The sequence below is a fragment of the Microcaecilia unicolor genome, chromosome 4, assembly GCF_901765095.1.
Source record: "Microcaecilia unicolor chromosome 4, aMicUni1.1, whole genome shotgun sequence".
In the NCBI taxonomy this organism is placed as follows: Eukaryota; Metazoa; Chordata; class Amphibia; order Gymnophiona; family Siphonopidae; genus Microcaecilia; species Microcaecilia unicolor.
This window is the reverse complement of record NC_044034.1, coordinates 151353449-151376609: the sequence shown is the minus strand read 5'-3', so window position 1 is coordinate 151376609 and position 23161 is coordinate 151353449. Positions and strand designations below refer to the sequence as shown.

At 43.2% G+C, this 23161-nt stretch overlaps 1 protein-coding gene across 1 annotated transcript in view; it reads right to left on the bottom strand.

Annotated features, from left to right (window-relative positions):
* The window catches only part of ANO1 (anoctamin 1), a 187448-nt gene that overhangs the window by 64867 nt on the left and 99420 nt on the right, over nucleotides 1–23161 (bottom strand). The window contains exons 9-11 of the mRNA XM_030200739.1: nucleotides 18180–18244; nucleotides 11754–11888; nucleotides 6336–6496 (exon numbers count right to left, since the gene is read on the bottom strand). Of these exons, the coding sequence (XP_030056599.1) occupies nucleotides 6336–6496; nucleotides 11754–11888; nucleotides 18180–18244 (361 nt within the window). The remainder of the gene's footprint in view (nucleotides 1–6335; nucleotides 6497–11753; nucleotides 11889–18179; nucleotides 18245–23161) is intronic.

Genomic DNA, 23161 nt, shown 5'->3' with positions numbered 1-23161 from the left:
ACTCAGAAATAGTATCGTAAATAAACTTACTGGCCAGTGTACGTAAAATGAGATGTCAGATATCTGCTAAAAATAGTGACAAACTAGCAGGTGTTCACACAGCACAGATCCCTTCAGCTCACTGCAACACACTGTCTCATGCTGCAGGCAAACCCCCTGTATCTTTCACATCAGCACTAGCATCAACTCTCAAAAAATCCAGCACAGAGCTTGGATGGGCAAATTTATGCTTACGGGACAGTAGGGTGTACAGCGCTGCATATGCCTTGTAGCGCTGTAGAAATGATAAGTAGTAGTAGTAGAAGGAGATTTCATTGTTTGAAATGGAAATGGGACAAATCCCTTCCTTCTCTCTTGAATTTCCCAAATCAGTGATTGGGAGTACATATATATATATATATATGAGCCAAACTTCAGTTTTAATTTCCTGCACAGCTGGAAGCTGGAATACCAGTCAGGATGTAAGGTGACTGAACTCTTCGTTTCTCGTCCCTTCACCTGCCATGTACATTTTAAATATATCTAAAAGACTGCCATTCTGTAAAGTCATCACATGAAATGCCCCAGAATTGTTTCTGATTCATAAATTTTTATTTGTAAACCATAGGATAGGATAAGAACAGTGCTCATGAGCTGCAAGGCTGCATATTGCAGCCTGCTGCAAACATCTTATCTATGAAAGATCAGTATTTATTTGAGTCATGCATGGTAAAGGCAGGAAGTGCCATTCTACACTTTCTCATGTTTGGCTGCTCCAGCTCTGTCAACCTCTGAGCAATGTGTGTGTTGAAAGAACATTTAACCTTGGCTTGTTACCCAGCCACAGAAAGTTTTTTCTAAGGACCCTTTCATTTGATACTTTTTTTTATAATGCAGCATTGTGGTTTAGAAACACTGATCTATGGTCTGCTGATTTTTTTGTGTTATTACTAAAGTCATTCTCTTATTTATATCCTTAAAGATAACCTGCTAGACCAGTGAGTCATAACCTGTCCTGCAGGTACAGCTGTCCAGTCAGTGTGCAGGACTATAGTACTTGTAATTCATACTATATGTACTGTTTGTAATCTAAGCCACCGTATGCACTTTCCTGTGTTTATTTCTTCCCTCAAAATGTTATTTTTACTATAAAGCACTTGGATTTGCTCTGTTTAGCAGTGTGTGACATCAGTGGCGTAGCAAGGGTGGCTGCCACCCTGGGTGGTTCGCCGTTGCACCCCCGCCCCCCATGTGCAGCACGATGACCCCCCCCACCGAGTGCATTTTAACTGTTGGGAGGCTCCACGCCCCTTCTCCCATCTGTTCCCCCTTCTCGCATCTGAGTCCCCCCCCCCGACCCAGTGCCTACCCTCAGCTCCGTCCAAAGTCCTCTACTTTCTGCCAGCTCCCGCACCCTACCTTTACAAGGAAATCTCGGAAGCCGAGGCGCAACGCCTCGCGTCTGCATGTAAAAGCAGTGTGGATCGTCTCTTCGGGCCTTCCCTCACTCTGTCTGTCCCGCCCTTGCGGAAATAGGAAGTTGCGTCAGCGGAGGGCGGAACAGACAGTGAAGGAAGGCCCAAAGAGACGATCCACACTGCTTTTGCATGCAGACGCGAGGCACTGCGCCTCGGCTTCCGAGATTTCTTTTTTAAAGGTAGTAGGATGCGGGAGCTGGCAGGAAGAAGAGGACTTTGGGAGCACCCCCCTTGAGGTGACACCCGGGGTGGACTGCCCCCACCGCCCCGCCCTTGCTACGCCACTGTGTGACATAAATTTATCTCATGCATACTCACTGTGGTAATCCTGAAAACCTGGCTAGCTAGATGTGCCTTCAGGAAAGGACTGAAAAGCACTGCTCCAAACCAGTGTTTTCCAAGTCAGGTCCTGGAGTACCCCTTGCCAGTCAGGTTTTTAGAATATCCACAATGAATATGCATGAAATAGATTTGCATATAATGGAGGCGGTGCATGCAAATCAAGGTCATGCATATTCATTATAGATATCCTGAAAGCCAGACTGGCAAGCAGTACGCCAGGACTGGACTTGGGAAGCACTGCTCTAAACCTACTAACAAATGGGATCATTTCCAGGTTCATTTAGATCCTGCTCCACTTCCTCCCTGCTTTCCTTTCCCACCTGTTCTTTATTTCTGCACTGGGATGTAAAATCTTTGTGGCCAATAACACCTTCTGCTTTAATCAGGTGACTAGTTTGGTCATATGGATGCAATCTCCCATTTTCAAAGCAATTCTCCATGAGTAAACAGATATTTACCCTTGGAGAAAACCTCTTTGAACCCAACAAGGCAGGGAAAAGGGATGTCACTGTACTATCAATGTACATACGGTACTCAAGTTTGTAAAATGGTGCCCCCCCCCCAAAAAAAACAAATATGTGCTAAGCACTGTTCTGTATATGGCACTCCAAGTTGGGCGTCATTTACAGAATAGTGCTTGGCTTCGGGATCCATGCCCAATTTTGAGCACAGGATTTACAAATTTATAAATCCCTGTACCTAAGCAGCTTATATTCTGCCTAGACCGATATGCTCATATCACCCCTCTCCTCAAGTCACTTCACTGGCTTCCGATCAGGTACCACATACAATTCAAGCTTCTCCTACTAACCTACAAATGCACTCAATCTGCAGCCCCTCATTACCTCTCTACCCTCATCTCCCCTTACGTTCCTACCTGTAACCTCCGCTCACAGGGCAAGCCCCTCCTCTCAGTACCCTTCTCCGCACCGCCAACTCCAGGCTCCGCCCTTTCTGCCTCGCCTCATCCTATGCTTGGAATAAACTTCCTGAGCCCATACGTCAAGCCCCCCTCCCTGCCCATCTTAAAATCCTTGCTCAAAGCCCACCTCTTCAATGTTGCCTTTGGTACCTAACCATGTCACCTCTATTTAGGAAATCTAGACTGCTGCTCCAACTTGATTGACTGCACATTTTGTCCTTTAGATTGTAAGCTCCTACGAGCAGGGAGTACAGCGCTGCGTAACCCTAGTAGTGCTTTAGAAATGTTAAGTAGTAGTAGTAGTAGAAGTCTGTAAAATAATGAGTGGAATGGAACGGGTAGACGTGAATTGTTGACTACTCTTTGCAAAATTACTAGGACTAGGGGGCACGCAATGAAGCTACAAATTAGTAAATTTAAAACGAATCGGTGAAAATATTTCTTCACTTAACTCTGTAATTAAACTCTGGAATTCGTTGCCAGACAATGTAGTAAAAGCAGTTAGCTTAGTGGGGTTTTAAAAAGGTTTGGATATCTTCTTAAAAGAAAAGTCCATAAGCCAGTGGTTCCCAAACCTGGTCCTAGAGACACCCCAGCCAGTCAGATTTTCAGAATATCCACAATGAATATTCATGAAAGAGATTTTCATGCAATGGAGACAGTGCATGCAAATTTCTTTCATGAATAGTCATTGTGGAGATATCCTGAAAACCTGACTGGCTAGGGTGCCTCCAGGACCAAGTTCTTTTGTCTCACTCCTTTTGTGTTGTTCACATTTCTGTGAGATATGGGAAGAATCCTCTGCTTATTTCTAGGATAAGCAGCATAAATGTATTGTACTGTTTTGGGATCTTGCCAACCTGGATTGGCCACTGTTGGAAACAGGATGCGGGAGCTTGATGGACCTTCAGTCTGCCCCAGTATGGCAATACTTATGTACTTATGAATTCTATAGTGCTTTGCACAAATCCTAGAACTGCCCCTGACCAGCCATTGCCCCTCCCATGGCCATGTCCCCTTTTTGTAACCACATGGAAAAATTTACATGAACATCTTTATAAAATAGTGACTATAAAGATGTATGCGTAAATTCCAATTAGTGCCAATAATTGATTGTTAGCAACCAATTATCAACGCTAATTGGTGTGTTTTCAAGTTTGCGTGCACAATTTTGAGTGCTATATATAGAATTAGGGGGATGATGAGTTTATTTTTAATACCTTGGGTATATTTACCAATGGGGAGTTTGAACTTCCAAAATCTGTAGGACTTTTACTGGCTAAGCAAGAATTTTCAAGTGACCTTCCTGGTTTTTTTTTAAAAAACTGAAAATTACCCTCACAGATAAGTAATCTTCCTTTCATCCTCCTGCAGTCTCTTTTAACAATTTCATCTTTATTTATACTGGATCCCGTGTCAGCATGACAGAGACTCAGCTTAATAAACACTTCTGTGAAACGTTAATCTCTCAGTTCCTTGGTACTGAGGTTCTGACCCATAATGTTTTTCTAAGCACTAGCCTAATTAACTCCCATCCTTGCTGTTTATTCACAGAAAAGATAAGAAAACAACTCCCCTCTCACCTGGCTGATATTTTTGAAAGGACTTAGAGAAAATCACAGATGCAATTAAAATTATATTCCAAAACTAATATTATGTTTTATCAATTATCACAAGGACTTTGCAATTGTGCAAAAACATGTGACAAAGAATTCTGCTTTCTCTCTCATTCGATTTTCTCAAGAAGCAGAGGAAGTTCCCAGAGGAACTATGTTTAAAAGCCGGGAATAGCCCAGGAGATAGATGTAAATAAGGTAGCGTGGAGAGAAGTAACTCTACAGAGAAAGGGTGACCTCAGGGGAATTGCACTGAACTTAAACGTTAGCAGATGTGTTCAGGCATATATTAAATAAATGCATGTGTGCACCCGTACTGTACTGAGTCAGTCAATGCATGCAGGCAGGCAATGATTTCAGCAAACAGGGAGCAAATGGAAAAAGTGGAAACCTTAGCCAAAACTCGCTATGATTCAAGAGACATTTGTAATTCAGTCACACATGAAGAACTTAACTGCGCCATAATTGGTCTCATCCAAGTGGCTTCTCCCAGAGATTCTATTAATGTTACTACTACTAGAGGCATAGAGAAGGGACAATGTTTTTCAGCAAACATACAAACACTTGCACAACATTGGTACATGCTCTAGTGACCAGCTTCAGAAGATAGTAAAATGGTTTAAAGCAGGATTTATTCTTTTTTTTTTGTTGTTGTAATAATAGTCTAATCAATATTAAGAGCTAACACTTCTCAACCTGATATTAATTCCATTCCTGAAAAAGTTTTAAAAAGACACCTCCTGCTTACAAGCATGACCATCCTTTCTGGCACACAGAAACTGAGGCCAAGTGCTTGCAAATATATTGCGACTTCAAGTGGCAGTTTCAGAGTTTTTATTTTTTAGTGTAACATTCACGTGTTCAGTGGATTTATTGGTATCATGTTGTCACCAGCAAATTAGCCATGTCTTTTTGGTTAACTTCCCTGAGGCAGCATTCTGTACCATCACATCCTGACTTTCTGTCACTGATAGTTACATTGCAGTTTTTCTTTATTTAGTGTGTGCAAAGTATCACAGGTAGGGTCTGATGGCAACTAGCCTAGTTCCATCATCAGAGGTCTGCAGTAATGGTGTGACACAAACATAAACACGCATGTGACATAAACATGCATGGTGTGACACAATTCCATGGCTTTGTGGTTCTCTGAAACTACTGGTATCTTTAATGAGGCATTTTCAGACTCCCCTGGTCAGTGCCAGTGCAAGAGTATTAACGTTCAGACTATGCCCTACTTTGATAATTTACATTTATATCATCCCCACATTGCTGCTTCCAGAACAGTCCTATAAAACATATCATTGGATGTTCCACTTTTAAATAGTAAATTTTATTTTATTTTGCTTTCGACAGCAGCTGTGTCTGCCAGATAGATGTTGTTACAATAGGTTTCGCCTAGTTTGGCTAATGGTTAAGCAGGTACTGCATGCCTTGTGCAGAAAGCTGGACTTCATACCTTGTTCTAGGTTTTATGATCACATTTGTATTTTATTGTGTTTTACAATATATGGCTTGTTAATTTTTCAGTTGTGGCACTATGCTTGGAGTGTAATTGAACATTTTAAGACGTTTAAATAAATACATAATAACTACTTTTATGACTGCTGTTACACCTCTGGGTGCTCATGGCCTTGAGTGAATCTCTTTCAAAAAGGCAGTTAGTAAAGCATAATAATAATTAAAAATATATATATTAATGTGAAGTAACATGGCACTCACAATACCATATTACATATACTAAAACAAACCCATTATCACATTCCTATGGCAGAATTCCATATCTTACATCTCTATAACTCATGCCCCATACCAGGTTTTGACAGCAGAATGCCATATCCTACATCTCTGTAAGTGATGCTTTACCCATAGTTATACAGGTGAATGCTACATCCCACATTCCTATAAGTGATCCTTACCCTAGGTTTCTGCAGGTGAATACAATATCCCACGTCCCTATAATTGATGCTTGACCCAGGTTTCTACAGCAGAATATCTTACCCCACAAGGCCATGAAGACGGAGAAGAAGACTGTTGCTGGGTTGTCGAAGAGGTGACTTGCTCGGGCAGTGGCACAGGCGGAGCTCATTTTCCAGTAGCTGCATGTCTTGTCACACAGGGGACACATGGTGATATTGTAACTCTGGTCACACATTTCCATGCTGCCACAAAGCCAAAAGTGTCAAACGGCAGATTAAAAACTGTGCTTGTGCTCTCCATGTTGCATCCCTTTTAAGGCCAATCATGGTATCAGTTGTTGCACCAATGTTTTACCAAAGCTCTATGTTTTGGCTTCGTACAATCCAAAAGTGTTCTAAAAATGTTTCCCCAGTAACAATACAAAAGGAGTGAGGCAAAAAAACTGAGGATTCCAAGATGTCAGTATGTAGGACCTTTAATACAGGCAACAATATCAGCACATTAAGGACCCAACACAGCCATATTTCAGTGTGTGAGCCTGCTTCAGGGGTCAAAGAACCTGTAGCATATGTTTCTGTACAATGGTCCTATACAGTGTATGGAGATGTGCTGATATTGTTGACTGTATTGTTATACTGACATTTTGGAATCCTTGTTTTGCTTTTTGCCTCACTCCTTTTGGGTTATTTACTTGTCCATCAGATTTGGACTCTTTCCTTTCTCTTCTTTCCCCAGTAACAATGGCAGAACAGTAAACTTGATAATAAAGATCAAAGAGAGGAGATAAAAGGGTGAAAAGAGATAGCAAAAATGATTGAAAATGGAAACGACAAGGTGAGAAAATATAGAAAATATAGAGAGAGGAGCCTGACTCATAGGGTGAGCGGATTCAGCAACTGATAAGATGCTGCAAGTGTGGGGAAGATTTCTTCGAGTTAGAGGAAACCTCTGATTCCCAAGTCACAGAGAAATCACTGGAGATGCCTTGGAAAGCCAAGAAAATCGTCCGGAAGTGGGTCCAGCCAAGAAAACTGATTCACTCAAACCACCGGGACCTGAGGGATAAATACCAGGGAGGGACCTGCTCATCCTCTAGAAAGCTCTGTCTGGACAACAATAACTTTCACTATCTTAAGTGCAAAAGTGGCATTGTGAGGCTCAAGGGTGAAGGGGAGCAATATGTAGAAGCTGATAGAGATAAAGCAGACTTGCTGAATAAATATTTCTGTTCTCTGTTCACAGAGAAAGGGCTAAGTTACCTAAAAAGAGACAGAGAGACTAACAAAGGAGATTCCCTCTGGGCCAGTGTCCAGAGGAGGTGCAGAGAACCTAATTTACCTAAAGAGAAACTAACAGAGTGGATTCCTTCTGGGACAGTGTCCAATGGGGTGTAGAGATCTTAACTTACTGTACCTAAAGAGAGGAAGAAGCTAACAGAGGAGATTCCCTTTTTGAACAGTGCCCAGAGAAAGTGTGGAGATCTTAACTTACCTAAAGAGAGAAAGAGACTAACAGAGGAGATTCCCTCTGGGACAGTGCCCAGAGTCTGAAAAATAAGTTTAGTAAGGAAGACTATTCTTAAAGGAGCTCACTATGCCTTGACACTGTAAATAGGAAAAGAGAATAAGGAAAAAAAACTATAGAGGACTGTAAGTGTTATCTCTTTAATTATCTGTAGTGGGATAATCAAGTGGTTTAAATAATTTGTTGGAGATAATTGTTATTTGGCTATCCAAGTTCAGTAAACTCTCTACAAATGTGAGCATATTAAACTGTGTGGACTGATATATTCATGGTGAGAAGTATGCAGAGAGTTTGGATTCTGTGCCAACCGGCCTTCTAGCTTTGCTAGCCCTAGCCTGATCTTCATCCAGTCCACAAAAAATATATTTCTGCAGCCCATCTGATATTCATATGCAACCCAGAGTTACATATACATACACACACACACTTCTCTCTTTCTCTCTATCTATGAAGAGAGAGAGAGAGAGAGAGAGAGAGAGAGAGAGAGAGTGTAGAAACTGCCAGACACAACTGAAAGTGACACCCTGAGGCAGCAGAAATGAGGAATGAAAACATGGTGCCACTGCTAGATGCCTCCATGTATCGTGAAAGGCATCCCATCAATAACAGAAGCATATGGAGGTAGGTGCCTGGCCCATGAAAGGCTGAGCATTGCTGTTTGTGTGATAATTCAGAATTCATGGGTCAGCTCAACAGTATAGCTGCATTAATCCCAGGGTTAAAAGCCCTAGACATTGGGTCATCGAGCCCAGCATCCTGTCTTTGACAGTGGCCAGCCAGCCTGGCTTACTTGGAAGTAGCTGGTGAGATTTGTTTGCTGCTCCACCCCTAGAAGAGCTGGAAATTCTATTCCCTTCTCTTTTACTGAGAGGAATAATTATTGAATAAAACATCCTCTGTTGTTAAATGTGTGGACTGTATTTTCTAGTGTCCTGGAGACCCATCTTTAATTCTGGCAATAATCTTTTTAATGGAAGGCTGTAACCGTGTAATGATATTTACACAGTTCATTCATTTTCACTTTTCAATATTGCAAATGAAAGAGTGAGATCATATTTCATTTAATGTGTCTCCACCTAAGTACAGTACCTTTAATGATAAGATCCTAAATAACATGGCATTTGCTCATATATAAAATGTTATTTTACACCAATCTCTAATGCTTAAGAATCACTTTATAGGCCAGAGAGACTAAAAGTTGTTTTTTATTTTTAATGGGGAAAGTACTTGTACACTGGATCTTGTGAGTCTCACTTCTTTCTCCTCTTGCTTTGAAGCAATTTTTTTTTATTTGTTGACCTTATTGCTGTGTGCTCAAGTGCACTAACACCCCAACTACAGTATTTTATTGTCTTTAATTTGCAAATCAATTTCATTTCTATCCAAAATCCTTCAAAAGGTGGGTTCTGATTAAATAGTATCAACTGATGTTGAAATCGGTTATAGTCAAGGATCTTTCTCCTCACTGCTACTTTTTCCAAGAATGTTACTTTAACTCTTACAGTTTTGATAACATGTATTATATATTAACTTGTATTCGGATAATGTGGGATACAATTATCAAATAAATAAACTGCATCAAAATAGCGTCTCTAAACTTTTCACATTGGTAGATGTTGCATCCTTTGCTTACCCCATTGTGGAAGAAAAAAATAAACTATTCCATTTTCAGTGGCTTCATCAAGGAGCAAGACTGCATGAAGAAACTCAAGGTGTGAAAATTGGTGGAAGACTCAACCATCTTTGCTATGCTGATGATATCATGTTACTGATTGAAAGTGAAGATGATCTGAAATCTCTAATTATCAAGGTCATGTCATGGAGAACAAAACTATCATTATGCCTCTATGTAGGCCCATGGTGCATCCACACTTTCAGTCTCATGTGCCTCATCTTGATAAAGATGAGGCACATGGAGTGGAGGAGTGGCCTAGTGGTTAGGGTGGTAGACTTTGGTCCTGAGGAACTGAGTTCAATTCCTGGCACAAGCAGCTCCTTGTGACTCTGGGCAAGTCACTTAACCCTCCATTGCCCGCCACATTGAGCCTGCCATGAGTGGGAAAGCGTGGGGTACAAATGTAATAAAAAAAAAAATAGTGCAAATAGAAAAGGTTCAGAGAAGAGTGACGTAAAGGATAAAAGGATGCAACACATCCATCATGAAGAAAAGCTAAGCAGATATGGGCTCCTTAGCTTAAAGACAAGGTAGTTGAGAAGGGATAGATAGAAGTTTATAAAAATATGAGTGAGGTGAAATGGTTAAATAGGGAACCTTTATTTAACATTTCAAATACCACTAAACCAAGAGGACAATCTACAAAACTAATGACCAGCAGATAGAAAATAAATTGTAGAAAGTTATTTGTCTTGCAGCTCATAATTAATCTATGGAATCTGTTATTGGAACACATGGTTAAGGTGAGTAATAGAGCAAGGTTTCAAAGAAGTTTGACAAATCTCTCAAGGCCGGCAAAATCGGCATAATCGAAAGCCGATTTTGGCCGGCCTCAACTGCAGTCCGTCGCAGAGCCGTCTAAACTTCAAGGGGGCGTGTCGGCAGGGTACAGAAGGCGGGATGGGGGCGTGCTTAAGAGATGGCTGGCTTCGCCTGATAATGGAAAAAAGAAAGCCGGCCCTGACGAGCATTTGGCCGACTTTACTTGGTCCCTTTTTTTCACGACCAAGCCTTGAAAAGGTGCCCCAACTGACCAAATGACCACTGGAGGGAATCGGGGATGACCTCCCCTTACTCCCCCAGTGGTCACCAACCCCCTCCCACCCACCCACCCAAAAAATAAAAAACATTTTTTTGCCGGCCTGAAATTTCATACCCAGCTCCCTGACAGCAGTATGCAGTTCCCTGGAGCAGTTTTTAGTGAGTGCAGTACACTTCAGGCAGGTGGACACAGGCCCATCCCCCCCTACCTGTTACATTTGTGGTGGTAAATGTGAGCCCTCCAACCCCCCCAAACCCACTGTACCCACATGTAGGTGCCCCCCTTCACCCATAAGGGCTATAGTAATGGTGTAGAGTTGTGGGGAGTGGGTTTTGGGGGGGGATTTGGGGGGATCAGCACCCAAGGTAAGGGAGTTATGCACCTGGGAGCTATTTTAATTTTTAGAACTGCCCCCTAGGGTGCCTGGTTGGTGTCCTGGCATGTCAGGGGGACCAGTGCACTACAAATGCTGGCTCCTTCCATGACCAAATGCCTTGGATTTGGCCTGGTTTGAGATGGCTGGCCTCGGTTTCCATTATCGGCGAAAACCGAGGCCGGCTATCTCAAACCCGGCCATCTCTGCCATTTGGCCAGCCCCAACCGTATTATCGAAACGAAAGATGGCCGGCCATCTCGTTCGATAATACAGTCGGGCCCGCCCCTTCCCGGCGCCGTCCTCGCAGATGGGCACCCTTACAGATGGGCGTCCCCGATCGAAAATGCCCCTCATAGTAACCTATGCAATGTTGTAAGTCTATATGCTTTGAAAACGAGCCTCCATACTTCTTTATCCACATAAGAACATAATCATTGCCATACTGGGATAGACCAAAGGTCCATCAAGCCCAGTATCCTGTTTTGAACAGTGGTCAATCCAGGTCACAAGTTCCTGGCAAGATCTAAAAAGAGTAAAACAGATTTTATGTTGCTTATCCTAGAAATAAGCAGTGGATATTCCCAGGTCCATCTTAATAATGGCATATGGACTTTTCTTTTAGGAAATTAGCCAAACTTTTTAAAACCCTGCTAAGCTAACTGCTTTTATCACATGCTCTGGCAACAAATTTCAGAGTTTAATTACACTTTGAGTGAAGAAATATTTTCTCCCATTTGTTTTAAATTTACTACAAATAAAAAGTACTATGTAGATCTATTCCACCGTAAGGGTACATGGAAAATTCTAATAGTCTGTAATATCCTGGGACTGAAAGCAACATCTGCAGCTACAATAAAAGAAATACAGAGAAGATCTTCATACCTTGGTATATTCTCATCTACAGTTGCACAGCCATACAAAAAGACAATGATTCCAACAATGGAAGCCGGAATGAGCATCTGAGTGTAAACACCCAACCAGGCAAAATAGAGTCCCACTTTTTCACCAAAGTATTTCCTGTAAGATACCAAAAAATCAGATATAAGAAGAAATATATTTTCAGCTGCACTAACAGCAGACTCCAAAGGTCTCTCCCTAACCTTAAAGAACATAGAACATCTGGATTAGAAAACATAATAAGATTTGGATTAGTGGAAACACACTTTTCTGATGTTATGAGCTGATGAATTTCTGGATAAGGAGGACCAATATTCAGTGAAGCCAGATATGTGAACCAGGGGCGTAGCTACTGGTGGGCCTGGGTGGGCCCAGGCCCACCCAATCACAGCTCAGGCCCGCCCAATTTGTCCTGCTCCTCCAATCCGGTGCTGTCTTCCAGGTGCCGGTTAGCTGCAGTGAGAGTGCTGCACAACCTTTCAGTTCTGCCCTGTTGTAGGCGGCGTAGCCAGGTGGGGCGCAGGGGGAGCGGTCGCTCCCCTAAATGGATTTTTAAACAAAACGGCATCTATGCAATTTTGAATCGGCGGGGCTGGCACTTTTTTTTTTTTAATTTGCAGTTTCTCCTCTCCCTTCCCTTCCCTTCCCACCCTACGGTTCCACAAAACGCTTCCCTCTCCGAGTCTCCAAGCCCAACACCACTTTCGCTGCAGCAGCAACAACAAACTGCTTGATTGGGCCCGGCAATGGATCCTTCTGGCTTCGTCACGAGTCCCGCCCTCGCGCAAACAGGAAGTGCCCGAGCTGGAGGAGTGAGTCGAGACGCGGTAGAGGGAAGGAACAGAACAAAGCAGGTTTGACGATCCCTGCGGGGGGGGGGGGGGGGGGGGGACGACAACACAGAAAGCGGCGCTGGACTCGGGGGGGGGATGGAAGGATAGAGGGGAACAGCGGTGCTGGACTCGGGAAGGGTGGGCGATGGAAGGAGAGAGGGGAAACAGTGGTGCTGGACTCAGGGAGGGGGGTTGAAGACAACGAACTAAAGGAGGAGATGCTACTACCCACTTACAAGAGGAGAAGAAATGGAAAGCCCAACCTGGGAAAGAATTTGTAAGGCTGACTTATGGAACAAGGGGGAAAAAAAGACTGGGACCAGCCAAATTCCCAGACAACAAAGGTAGAAAAAAATATTTGTATTTAATACTTTGTAGGCACTGAGATACTGCTTTGTAAAATGTACATTTTTTTCTATTTTTATTTTGCAAAAATGTACATTAAAAAAAAATGTTTTATTTTGCATTTCTTTCTCTTTTTTTTACCAGTATTTATTGCACTGTTTATAGAGTCTGGCTTCCTTGGGCAGATTGGGGGGAGGGTCTCTATTTCAATTTTTGTTGTTTTGTTTTGGTGGCTCCGTATTCTGTATTAGATTGGTAGCAAGGAATGTTGTCACAATTTGTGTTTCTGCCAGGTGCTTGCGACCTGGGTTGGCCACTGTTGGAAAAGGAATACTGGGCTAGATGGACTGTTGGTCTGACCCGGTATAGCTACTCTTACGTTATATAGATGAGGGTCTGTCCATGTTCTGCATCTGTGACTGAGGTGAAGGATTCTGCTAGCATGTAGTGTCTGTGTAGGAATGTGTAACAGTGCAGCTTGTTCCAGTTTCTCAACAGTAGGTATATTGGTGCTCCAGAGTCTAGTGTAATATATATAGCACTGTCTTTTCGTAGGTGGGTTCAGTCTGTTAGTTTGGTGTTCTAGGGCAGTTCTGGAGTACCCCCTTGCCAGTCAGGTTTTCAGGATATCCACAATAAATATGCGTGACATTGATTTGTATATACTGCCTCCATTAAATGCAAATCTTTTTCATGCAGATTCATTGCGGATAACCTGAAAACCTGAAAGGCAAGGGGGTACTCCAGGACCACCTAGGGAAACACTTCTCTAGGTCCTACTGTAATATTTATATCACCGTCTTTTCATAAGTGGGTTAGGGCTGTTATGATGTGGTAAGTTTTCAGTATAGGTTTTGGGTGTCCTTTTGCAGAGGTTTGTGTTATTTTACAAAGGGGCCTGTTTACTAAGGTGCTGTGTTTTTAGAGCACCTACACTTAGAGGCAGATGCAGCAACCAAACGTAAAAAAATCTAAATCGTTAAAGTCCCTAACGATTTTAAAATAACGAAAAATGCACCAAAAAAAAAAGTCATACATGCTGAGATCGGTATTGAAACGTACAATGTATCAAAGAATCACAATACACATCGTTAATCGGCCCCCAAATCATGCGCAGAGCAGCCAAGCGTTATGTTAGCTGCTCTGCGCATGCCACAAACAGTCAAAACACAGTCAAATCACAAGCACATGGCTCCCAAATCAAAACAAAAATAAAAAAAAAGGGTCGGGAGGGGGCAAGGGCGCTCATCAGGAGCGTCCTGTACGGACGGCCTTGTCCCCCCCCCCGCTGCTCCCCACTTTCCGCCGCTCCCCCCACCCCGAAAAAGCAAAATTCGAGCAGCCCCTGCCCCCCTCCCTTCCTCACTACTCTCTCACCTCAGTTCCGCCTCCCGACATCCTCCGTCCTGTGCCCCGCCCCCTTTTGGGGTCGTCGCCGCCATTCCCCTCCTCCATCGGGCCCCCTCCCTCTTACCGGGCCCGTGCAGCGCCTCTCTCCTCTGTCCGAAGGCGCTGCACGGGCAAGAAGAAAGCCTGATGCCTGCCTTCGCCCAGCTTCGATGGCGCGTCTTTCTCCTGCTGGGCCCGCCCCTGTCTGACGTCGGTAACCTACGTAGGTTACTGACGTCAGACAGGGGCGGGCCCAGCAGGAGAAAGACGAGCCATCGAAGCTGGGCGAAGGCAGGCATCAGCTGTCTTCTTGCCCGTGCAGCGCCTTCGGACAGAGGAGAGAGGTGCTGCACGGGCCCGGTAAGAGGGAGGGGGGCCCGATGGAGGAGGGGAATGGCGGCGACGACCCCAAAAGGGGGTGGGGCACAGGACGGAGGATGTCGGGAGGCGGAGCTGAGGTGAGAGTAGTGAGGAAGGGAGAGGGGCAGGGGCTGCTCGAATTTTGCTTTTTCGGGGTGGGGGGAGCGGCGGAAAGTGGGGAGCAGCGGGGGGGGGGGGGGGGGCAAGGCCGTCCGTACAGGACGCTCCTGATGAGCGCCCTTGCCCCCTCCCGATCCTTTTTTTATTTTTATTTATTTATGTTTTTCTGACGTCCTTTGGACCAATCACAGCGCTTTTAGCTCTGCTAATGCGCTGGGATTGGCTCAAAGTTTGTTTATTTTTTCTCTTAATGATTTTTCCTGGCACAGAGCTGTCCTAACGAGTGGTCCAGACCTCTCGTTAGTTTTCCTGCCTTTTTCCTGCGTAAAGGCAATCGGAAAAGGTTAGTGCATGTCGTTTCAATGGGGTTTTCACACTAATTGCTCATCTCCATTCCGTTTTTGTTAGCTGCTGGCTTCCTCGGTAAAAGCCCTTTGATGCATGCAACGGATCAAATTTTCCTCGTTGGAGAGTCATTAAAGGCTCATTTAGCTTTAGTGCATCTGCCTCTTAGTGCGCTCGCTATAGGGATATTGTAGGCACATACATGGTTAATGCGCGTTAAAAATGATAATGTTGTTTAGTAAACAGGGCCCAAAGTGTCTAGCCCTATTTGAGGCTCTGGGGCAAGGGCCACCAAAATAAAAATGTTCAAGACTAGTGTTCTTCACATCCTGTAGAGTCACCACACAAACAAAAGCCCATCTTGATTTAAACAAGGTGTCTAGCAGTGGAAGGACTGGGTGTGCTATTCTTGAGGTGATGGTCACGATTTGAATATTTTTATTTGACGTTAAGAAGACAGGTTGCCTGCTCTGGCCAGTCCAGGGACCTCTTCTGTGTCCTGCCTACTGATGTAACTTACTGTTTCCTTGTAGGCAGGACACAACAGAGACATCCTGTATTAATCAGTGCCTGCTACAGCCCCTGAGCAACAACACAGATACTACTGTCTAGCTGACACCAACTGGCGCCTATTTTATAAAAGTCTGCTCCCCCTGCGATGAAAACCTGGCTACACCTCTGGCTAGGGGGGATGGAAAAACGGTGCCTATGCGCATTCATCGCCAGTAAGTTCCTGCAGTGCATGTGGTGCCAGTTGGCTGGATCAGATTCGTGTCTTGCTTTGCTGCGGATGGTTGGCGGCGCCAGCGGCACCTGCTTGCCGCTTTCAGCCCACTCAACCGCCTGCCCCCCTGTGCTGCCGGTGCCTGCACTGCTTGAAGCCAAGAGAAGGAGCAGAACGTCGTCCAGAGAGCTCAGCCGCAGCCATTGTAGTAGTAAAGTAGCTTACCACACAAGGCCGCTGCGGCTGGGATGAGCTCTCTCAACGACGTTCTGCTCCTTCTCTTGGCTTCAAGCAGTGCATGCACTGGCAGCACGGGTGGGGGAATCTGGTGTGTGTTGCAGGCTGCACTCGCTGCTGCAGCCCAGCTATTCGGCGGCAGCAGCGCTTGACCGTGGTTGGTTGTGGAAAGCTGACTCCTGTGACCTGTTCTTCTTTGACTGCTGGGCTGGCGCCATGGCTGTAGTAGAGGTAAGGTAAGGGACCGTTCCCACAGCACATGTTGTGTGTACTGTGGGTCGCTGAGTTCCACCTCTGCGGCACTTGTAGGAGCTATCACCCGACCCGTCCCCAACACAACACAGGACAGGACAAGGAGGTTGAAGAAAACAGAAGATGGGGTGTTCCTATCTAGTCCATTATACGGACTTTAGCAAAAGAATTTTCAAAATAAATGTGTAGTCCATCTGTAAAAAGCCTAAAACAGTTCTAGTTGGATAGGCATTAGACAGTGCCTTAAAAGGTGGAGGTAGGATTTTGTTTTCTTTTTTTACTTATTTAACAGCTTTTTAATTTATTTGAAACCTTCCTATATCTAGAGTTAAATATAAAATAAAAATTGAACATCAGTAAAACAGCTTAAAAATTATTATAGCTGGTAGAAATAGCAGTGATAATCTTTGTATTTTGTGCTCATTTATCTACAAGTTTCAGTGAGAATATTCTATTTCTTGATCTTAACTGTTCATCTTAATTGTTTCTGTAATCTGCCTTTGGGAAGCCTGGTGTTATAAAGTGACATAGTTAATGATGACAGATAAAGACCTGTAGGGTCCATCCAGTCTGCCCAGCAAGATAAACTCATTTTACATGGTATGTGATACTTTACTTGTATAAAACTGGGGTATACAAGTAAAGTATCACAGCCCAGCCCAGTACTGCAGGTAATACAATTTGTAAATGCTTTTTTTTAACATCATAATGGTGGGATGAGTAGGGGGTAGGACAGGGCTGACACTAGGCTACAGGGACAGGTGGGAGTAGGGTGGGGCTGATGCCAGGTTATAGGGATAGATGGGGGGTAGTGTAGAGAAAGGAAGGGCTGATGCCAGGCTATGTGGATGGATGGGGGGGGGGGTAGGAAAGGAAGGGTAGGGCTAATGCCAGGTTATAAGAAAGGATGAGGTGAGCAGGGAAGGGAAGGGTAGGACTGATGTCGGGCTACAGGGAGGAATGGAGGGGTAGAGAAGGACAGAGCTGATGCTGGGCAATTGATGAGGGTTGGTCTGTGTTCTGCATGTGCAAAGTGATTCTTCTGGCATGTGGTTTGTGTTGGGATCTATATCAGTCTGAGTAGTCTGACTTTTCCAGTGAGAGGCGTAATGCTGTTGTGTATATTCACTGCTGCCTTTTTAAAAGTACTGTTATTAGTATTTGTGTGTTCAGAATTGGTGGTGTTAAAGTTTGCTACATAGGCTTTGAGTATGTATGTGGTTTATATTGATACTGGGCAGACTGTTTATTAGAAATCCTTCATCAAGTGCACTTTAAGGCATTATTTAGGAGTATCTCAAGAATTGCTACTCTTACTTATATATATAGTGGCCACCCATATTAGCTCTGGGCCCACCCAAAATGTCAGGTCTGGCTACGCCACTGATGTGAACACATTAACCTATCTTCCTCTTGTTGCCAAGGGTTCTACTATCCACTCCTGAACTTGTAAGACACTTGTGTTCAGCACACAGAAACAATTACACAATTTCTTTCATAATATAACTTCTCCTCTTTAGCGAAGTTTTCATTCTACCTGTCTTTATTAAGCCAGACTTGTCCAAATTCAATCGTCATGGGCCACAAACAGTCCAGGTTTTCAGGATATTCTAATGAATATGCACAAAAGTGATTACATACAATGGAGGTAGTGGGCATGCAGATCTCTCTCATACATATTCAGTAGAGATATCCTGAAAATTGGCCCATTTGCATCTCTCAAGGACTGCATCAAGTAAACAATCCTTCATCACACCAGGTTAAATCTGTCTCTGTCAAGTAACCTTATTGTCAATCTTTTCTTACCTAACTAGATCTATTGGCTGGTATTTGTAAAAGGCTCCATAGCTTGCCCACTCCTCACATAAGAGCTGCAAAACAAAATGAAAGACAAGATTTTAGGTTTCTTAAGAATGTCTTTTATCATATACGGCATACTGTTTAAACCCAACAAGGAAATGCTTGGCATATTACCGTGATCTGAAAGAAGGGAATGTTCACATTTCCAGATGATAGTGCTTTTGAGGACACCAGAGGCATAACTATGGGTGGGCTACTTACCCTGCATTTTGAAGTCAGGAGTAGCAGCATGGGCAAATGAAATGGAGGCGGTGTCAACATTTTCACTGCCTAGAGTTCAACCACATCAATCTCAGTCTTCACCAAAATATCAGTCCTGGCTACTCCATTGCAGGACACTGACCCCCAAATTCCATATATGGCACTCAAAATTGTGCATGTAATTTAATTAAATAACAAGCCAATTAATGACAATAATGGGGCGATACTCAATTATTGACTCTAATTGGCAACAATTTGAATTTACACACGCATCTTCCAAGTTGGCATTCTCTAAAGACACATACGTAAATTCTTAAGCGTGAATCTGAAAGGGGCGTGGCCATGGGAGAGGCAGTGGCGGGCAAGGGCATTCCTAGAATTTGTGCGCAGTGTTATAGAATATGGAAGGTCTGTGCCTAATTTAGGCATGAGGATTTGCACCAGGTTGGGCACAGATCCTGGTGCTAAGTGCTAATCGATAAACAGCACCCAACTTGGACTGCCTTTATAGAATACTGCTTAGTGCTCATGTTTTTTTTTGGTGCCCAAATTTGGGTTCCATTTACCGAATTTAGCCCTGGTTGCCTATGACCCACAGTACCATTTGGCCAGCAACAAAGAAAGCTTAATGGTGAGCCACAGCATTAATAGGCAAATAAAGGCTTTGGGCACTTGCTACAGCTTTAATTTTAACTACCTTTTATTGATGAAGTCTTAGTGCTATGGCAACTGAAGCATTGAACAACACAGTGTAGTGTCAGGAAGCTTCCAACACAATTCTGCAAACTCATCATCGTCCCGCCTTGCTCTGCCTCTGTGAGGCATTCAGATATCTCTAAGTCATAACTGCCACACAAGAACTAAGCTTGTTTACAGTGGAAAAGGAAGTTCTGAAACAAAAAAAAATCATGCCATGAGGCTGAAAGAGGATAGACTCAGGAGCAACATTAGAAACAATTTTCTACACAGAAAGGGTGATGGATACAAATACAGTAATACCTCGGTTTTCGTCGATAATCCGTCCAAAAACAATTGGCGAAATCCGACACTGACGAAAACCAAGGTAATTATTTCCATATGAATAAAAACACTGGAAAGCAATGGAATTGTTTGGCTAGACACGTGGGGTGGTGCTCACACAACGAGAAACGCCACGCTGAGCAGGAGAATGCGTTTTTGCAAAATTAGCAGTGAGGTCATGTGGGCACGCCGCCGAAATCCGAGGCAACTGACGAAATCCGAGACAAATTTTTCGCGAAAAAAATCGACGAAAACTGAAACCGACGATAACTGAAGTCAACGAAAACCGAGGTATTACTGTACAGTATCAGAATTTCAGAGAGCATTGGATGGACACGCTACATCCTTAGGATCCTGTTTACTAAGCTGTGCTAGAGGCACAGTAATGTTTTTAGTGCACGCTAAGCATTTGCACACGCTAATCGTGTAGATGTCCATAATATTCCTATGGGCGTCTACGCGGTTAGCGTGCGCTAATTATTAGAACGTGCTAAAAACGTGTGCACCTTTAGTAAAGAGGGCCCTTAGTTCTGGGGAAGTGGCTCTGAGTCTTGAAAGCGATCAGCGAATTAACTAACTTCCGCAAATCTCTGAAGACCTATCTCTTTAACAAGGCCTACCACGAGAACACGTAACCAACTATAACACAACACCCATCCACCTTTATTCAGAATGTTATCTCTCTATAACTACTTGACCAAATCTTCTTGTTTTCCTTGTCTTCTTTGTAACACCAATTGTACTCTCTACCCTAGCATGGCTACGCCATAACAGGTCTCTGTAAGCCACATTGAGCCTGCAAATAGGTGGGAAAATGTGGGATACAAGTGCAATAAATAAATAAATAAATAAGTAAGTAAATAAATAAGATACAGGAGAACTGGGCATACTGGACGAGCCTTGAAAACCTTTTCTGCCATCAGAGTCTCTGGTAGGGCCATGCACAGGAAAAATAAATAAAACAAATAAATTAAAATTATATTAATAATATTTTTTTATTGCTCTGATTTTTGTTGATTTTTTTCAGTGTGTTAACAATTTGTTTTTACCCCTGTTAGAACATTTTAGTTTATGGAAATAAACTGTATGTCCATTAATTCACAGCTTAATTCACGTATATTTTGTGCAAACCTTTTTTTATGTGCCTCAAGAAACCAAATCTGTGCTAATGAATGAGCACATCTCTAGTCTCTGGGCTGCTCTTCTGAACAATTATAATTCAATTGCATTTGAAGATTTAATAATACTAGTGGAGGAGTGGCCTAGTGGTTAGAGTGGTGGACTTTGGTCCTGGGGAACTGGGTTTGATTCCCACTGCAGGCACAGGCAGCTCCTTGTGACTCTGGGCAAGTCACTTAACCCTCCATTGCCCCATGTAAGCCACATTGAGCCTGCCATGAGTGGGAAAGCGCGGGGTACAAATGTAATAAAAAAATATCCACTGTGGGCTAGTGGACCCAATAACACAGAAGGTCAGAGAGTTTTCAACAGCTTGGCATTTGACCCTTAGCAGTAGTATTGCAACAGTAGACTACAGGTCGGAGCTGCCATTTTGAAGCCATGGTTGCAACAGGGTAAGAAAATCCAGTGATTGCTCCTGACCCAACACCATCCCATTAGGAACCCCCCCTCCCCCCAAGTAAATGCTGGTGGGGGAGGGGGAATGAGGAGTTAAGGGAGGATTAGGTAATGCTCTTGCAGAGATATAGACAGGATGATCGAGGGCATTGGGGAGGAAGGCTGGATCAGACTGTGAATCTCTTCATAAAGGGGGTTATTAAATCCCAATAGCTAACTAGTAACTGTATTAAGTGCACTTGTGTTATCTGCACATGTGATAGCACATTGCAACATACTGCGGCCTGTAAGCAGCTATAGAGCTCAGTCACAATGTGATACTCGGGGAGCATAAGACAGCAGTACCTGCTGGGGCAGGGCTGGTATTAGAGCACTGCAAACTGGGCATTTTCCCTGGGTCCTCATGCCACAGGGGGCCCCAAGCTTGCCTGAAACTAAAGGAGATTAAAGCCTGCTAGAGGACTTCAGGGTCCCTTTCTAAATTTCTGCCCTGGCCCCAGTATGTTTCACACTAGTCCTATGGCCAGGGATACTTAACCCAGTCTTTGCGACACACCTAGCCAGTCAGGTTTTCAGGATATCCACAGTGAATATGTAAGAGAAAAAGTTGCATATTCATTGTGGGTATCCTGAAAAGCTGACTGGCTAGGTGTGTCCTGAGGGGTGAGTTGAGATCTACTGCCCTAGAATACTGCCTTCTCTACTAGGATCATAACATGGGGAAAGCACCGTGGAGAGGGCGAGGTAGAGAGAGAGACACTAATGACCCTTTTATCTATCTCTCGCCTCCCTCTCCTACTTGTGCCTATTTTTTAAGGTTCAGGAAACTTAAATTTATACATGTATTGAACAGAGTTAGAAGAATTGTTGTGCTTTCTAATCCAGTCCCTCCCCGCCTTTCATTTCCCAGGGGCTGATGCTAATTTAAAAAAAAAAAAAAAAAAGTGTTGGTATTGAGTGTTCTCAAGCACAGGCAGACAAAAAAAAAAAAGACCTACCTGATCATTTGTTTATTTTACTCACACCTTTTTCAGTAGTATCTCAAGGTGAGTTACATTCAAGTACAGTAAGGTCCACTGCAAGCAAATTTCTGTCATGCATATTCAGTGAACCTCACTGGCTGGGGAACTACATAATGGAAGATTAAGTCATTTACCCACATCAGAAGGAGCAGTGGTGGGATTTGAACCACAAACCCCTGGATGTTAATCTCAGTGCTCTAACTATTAGGCTATTTCTCCACAATAAACTAATGTAGCCGTCTCTTTAGTTTCAACATAACCAATATTCTAGCCTAGCGTCATGATAAACACACAATTATTCTAAATATGTTAAAATGTTATAATTAATTATCTGACTGTATTATATTTTGATGTTTTTCTTGAATGGAAGCCACATTGAACCTGAGCTTGTTCAGGATAATGTAGGATACAAATGTCAAAATAATAATACTTATTATTTTTATTATGATAAATAATGCCAATATAGTTCAAATTTCTGTTTTTCATTTCTTCTTTCTCCATAGAATCCTATGGGTGTATAAGAAATGTTGAGCATGGATTTAGTGAAGGGAAATCTTGCCTCAGCAGTCTTACATTTCTTTGAAGGGGTGAACAAACATGTGGATAGAGGTGAGCTAGTCGATATTGTGTATCTGGATTTTCAAAAGATGTTTGACAAAGTACCTCATGAAAGACAGAGGAAATCTGAGAGTGTTGGGATAGGAGGTAGTGTCCTATTGTGAATGAAAAACTGGTTAAAAGATAGAAAACAGAGAGTAGGGTTAAATGGTCAGTAATCTCAATGGAGAAGAGTAGATAGTGGGGTTCCCCAGCGGACCATTGCTTTTTAACATATTTATAAATGATCTAGAGATGGGAGTGAGGTAATTAAATTTGCTGACGACACAAAGTTATTCAAAGTTGTTAAATCGCAAGAGGATTGTGAAAAATTACAAGAGGACCTTGTGGGACTGGGAGACTGGGTATCTAAATGGCAGATGACGTTTAATATGAGCAATTGCAAAGTGATGCATGTGGGAAAGAGAAACCCAAATTATAGCTACGTAATGCAAGGTTCCACATTAGGAGTCACCGACCAGGAAAGGGATCTAGGCGTCGTTGTTGATA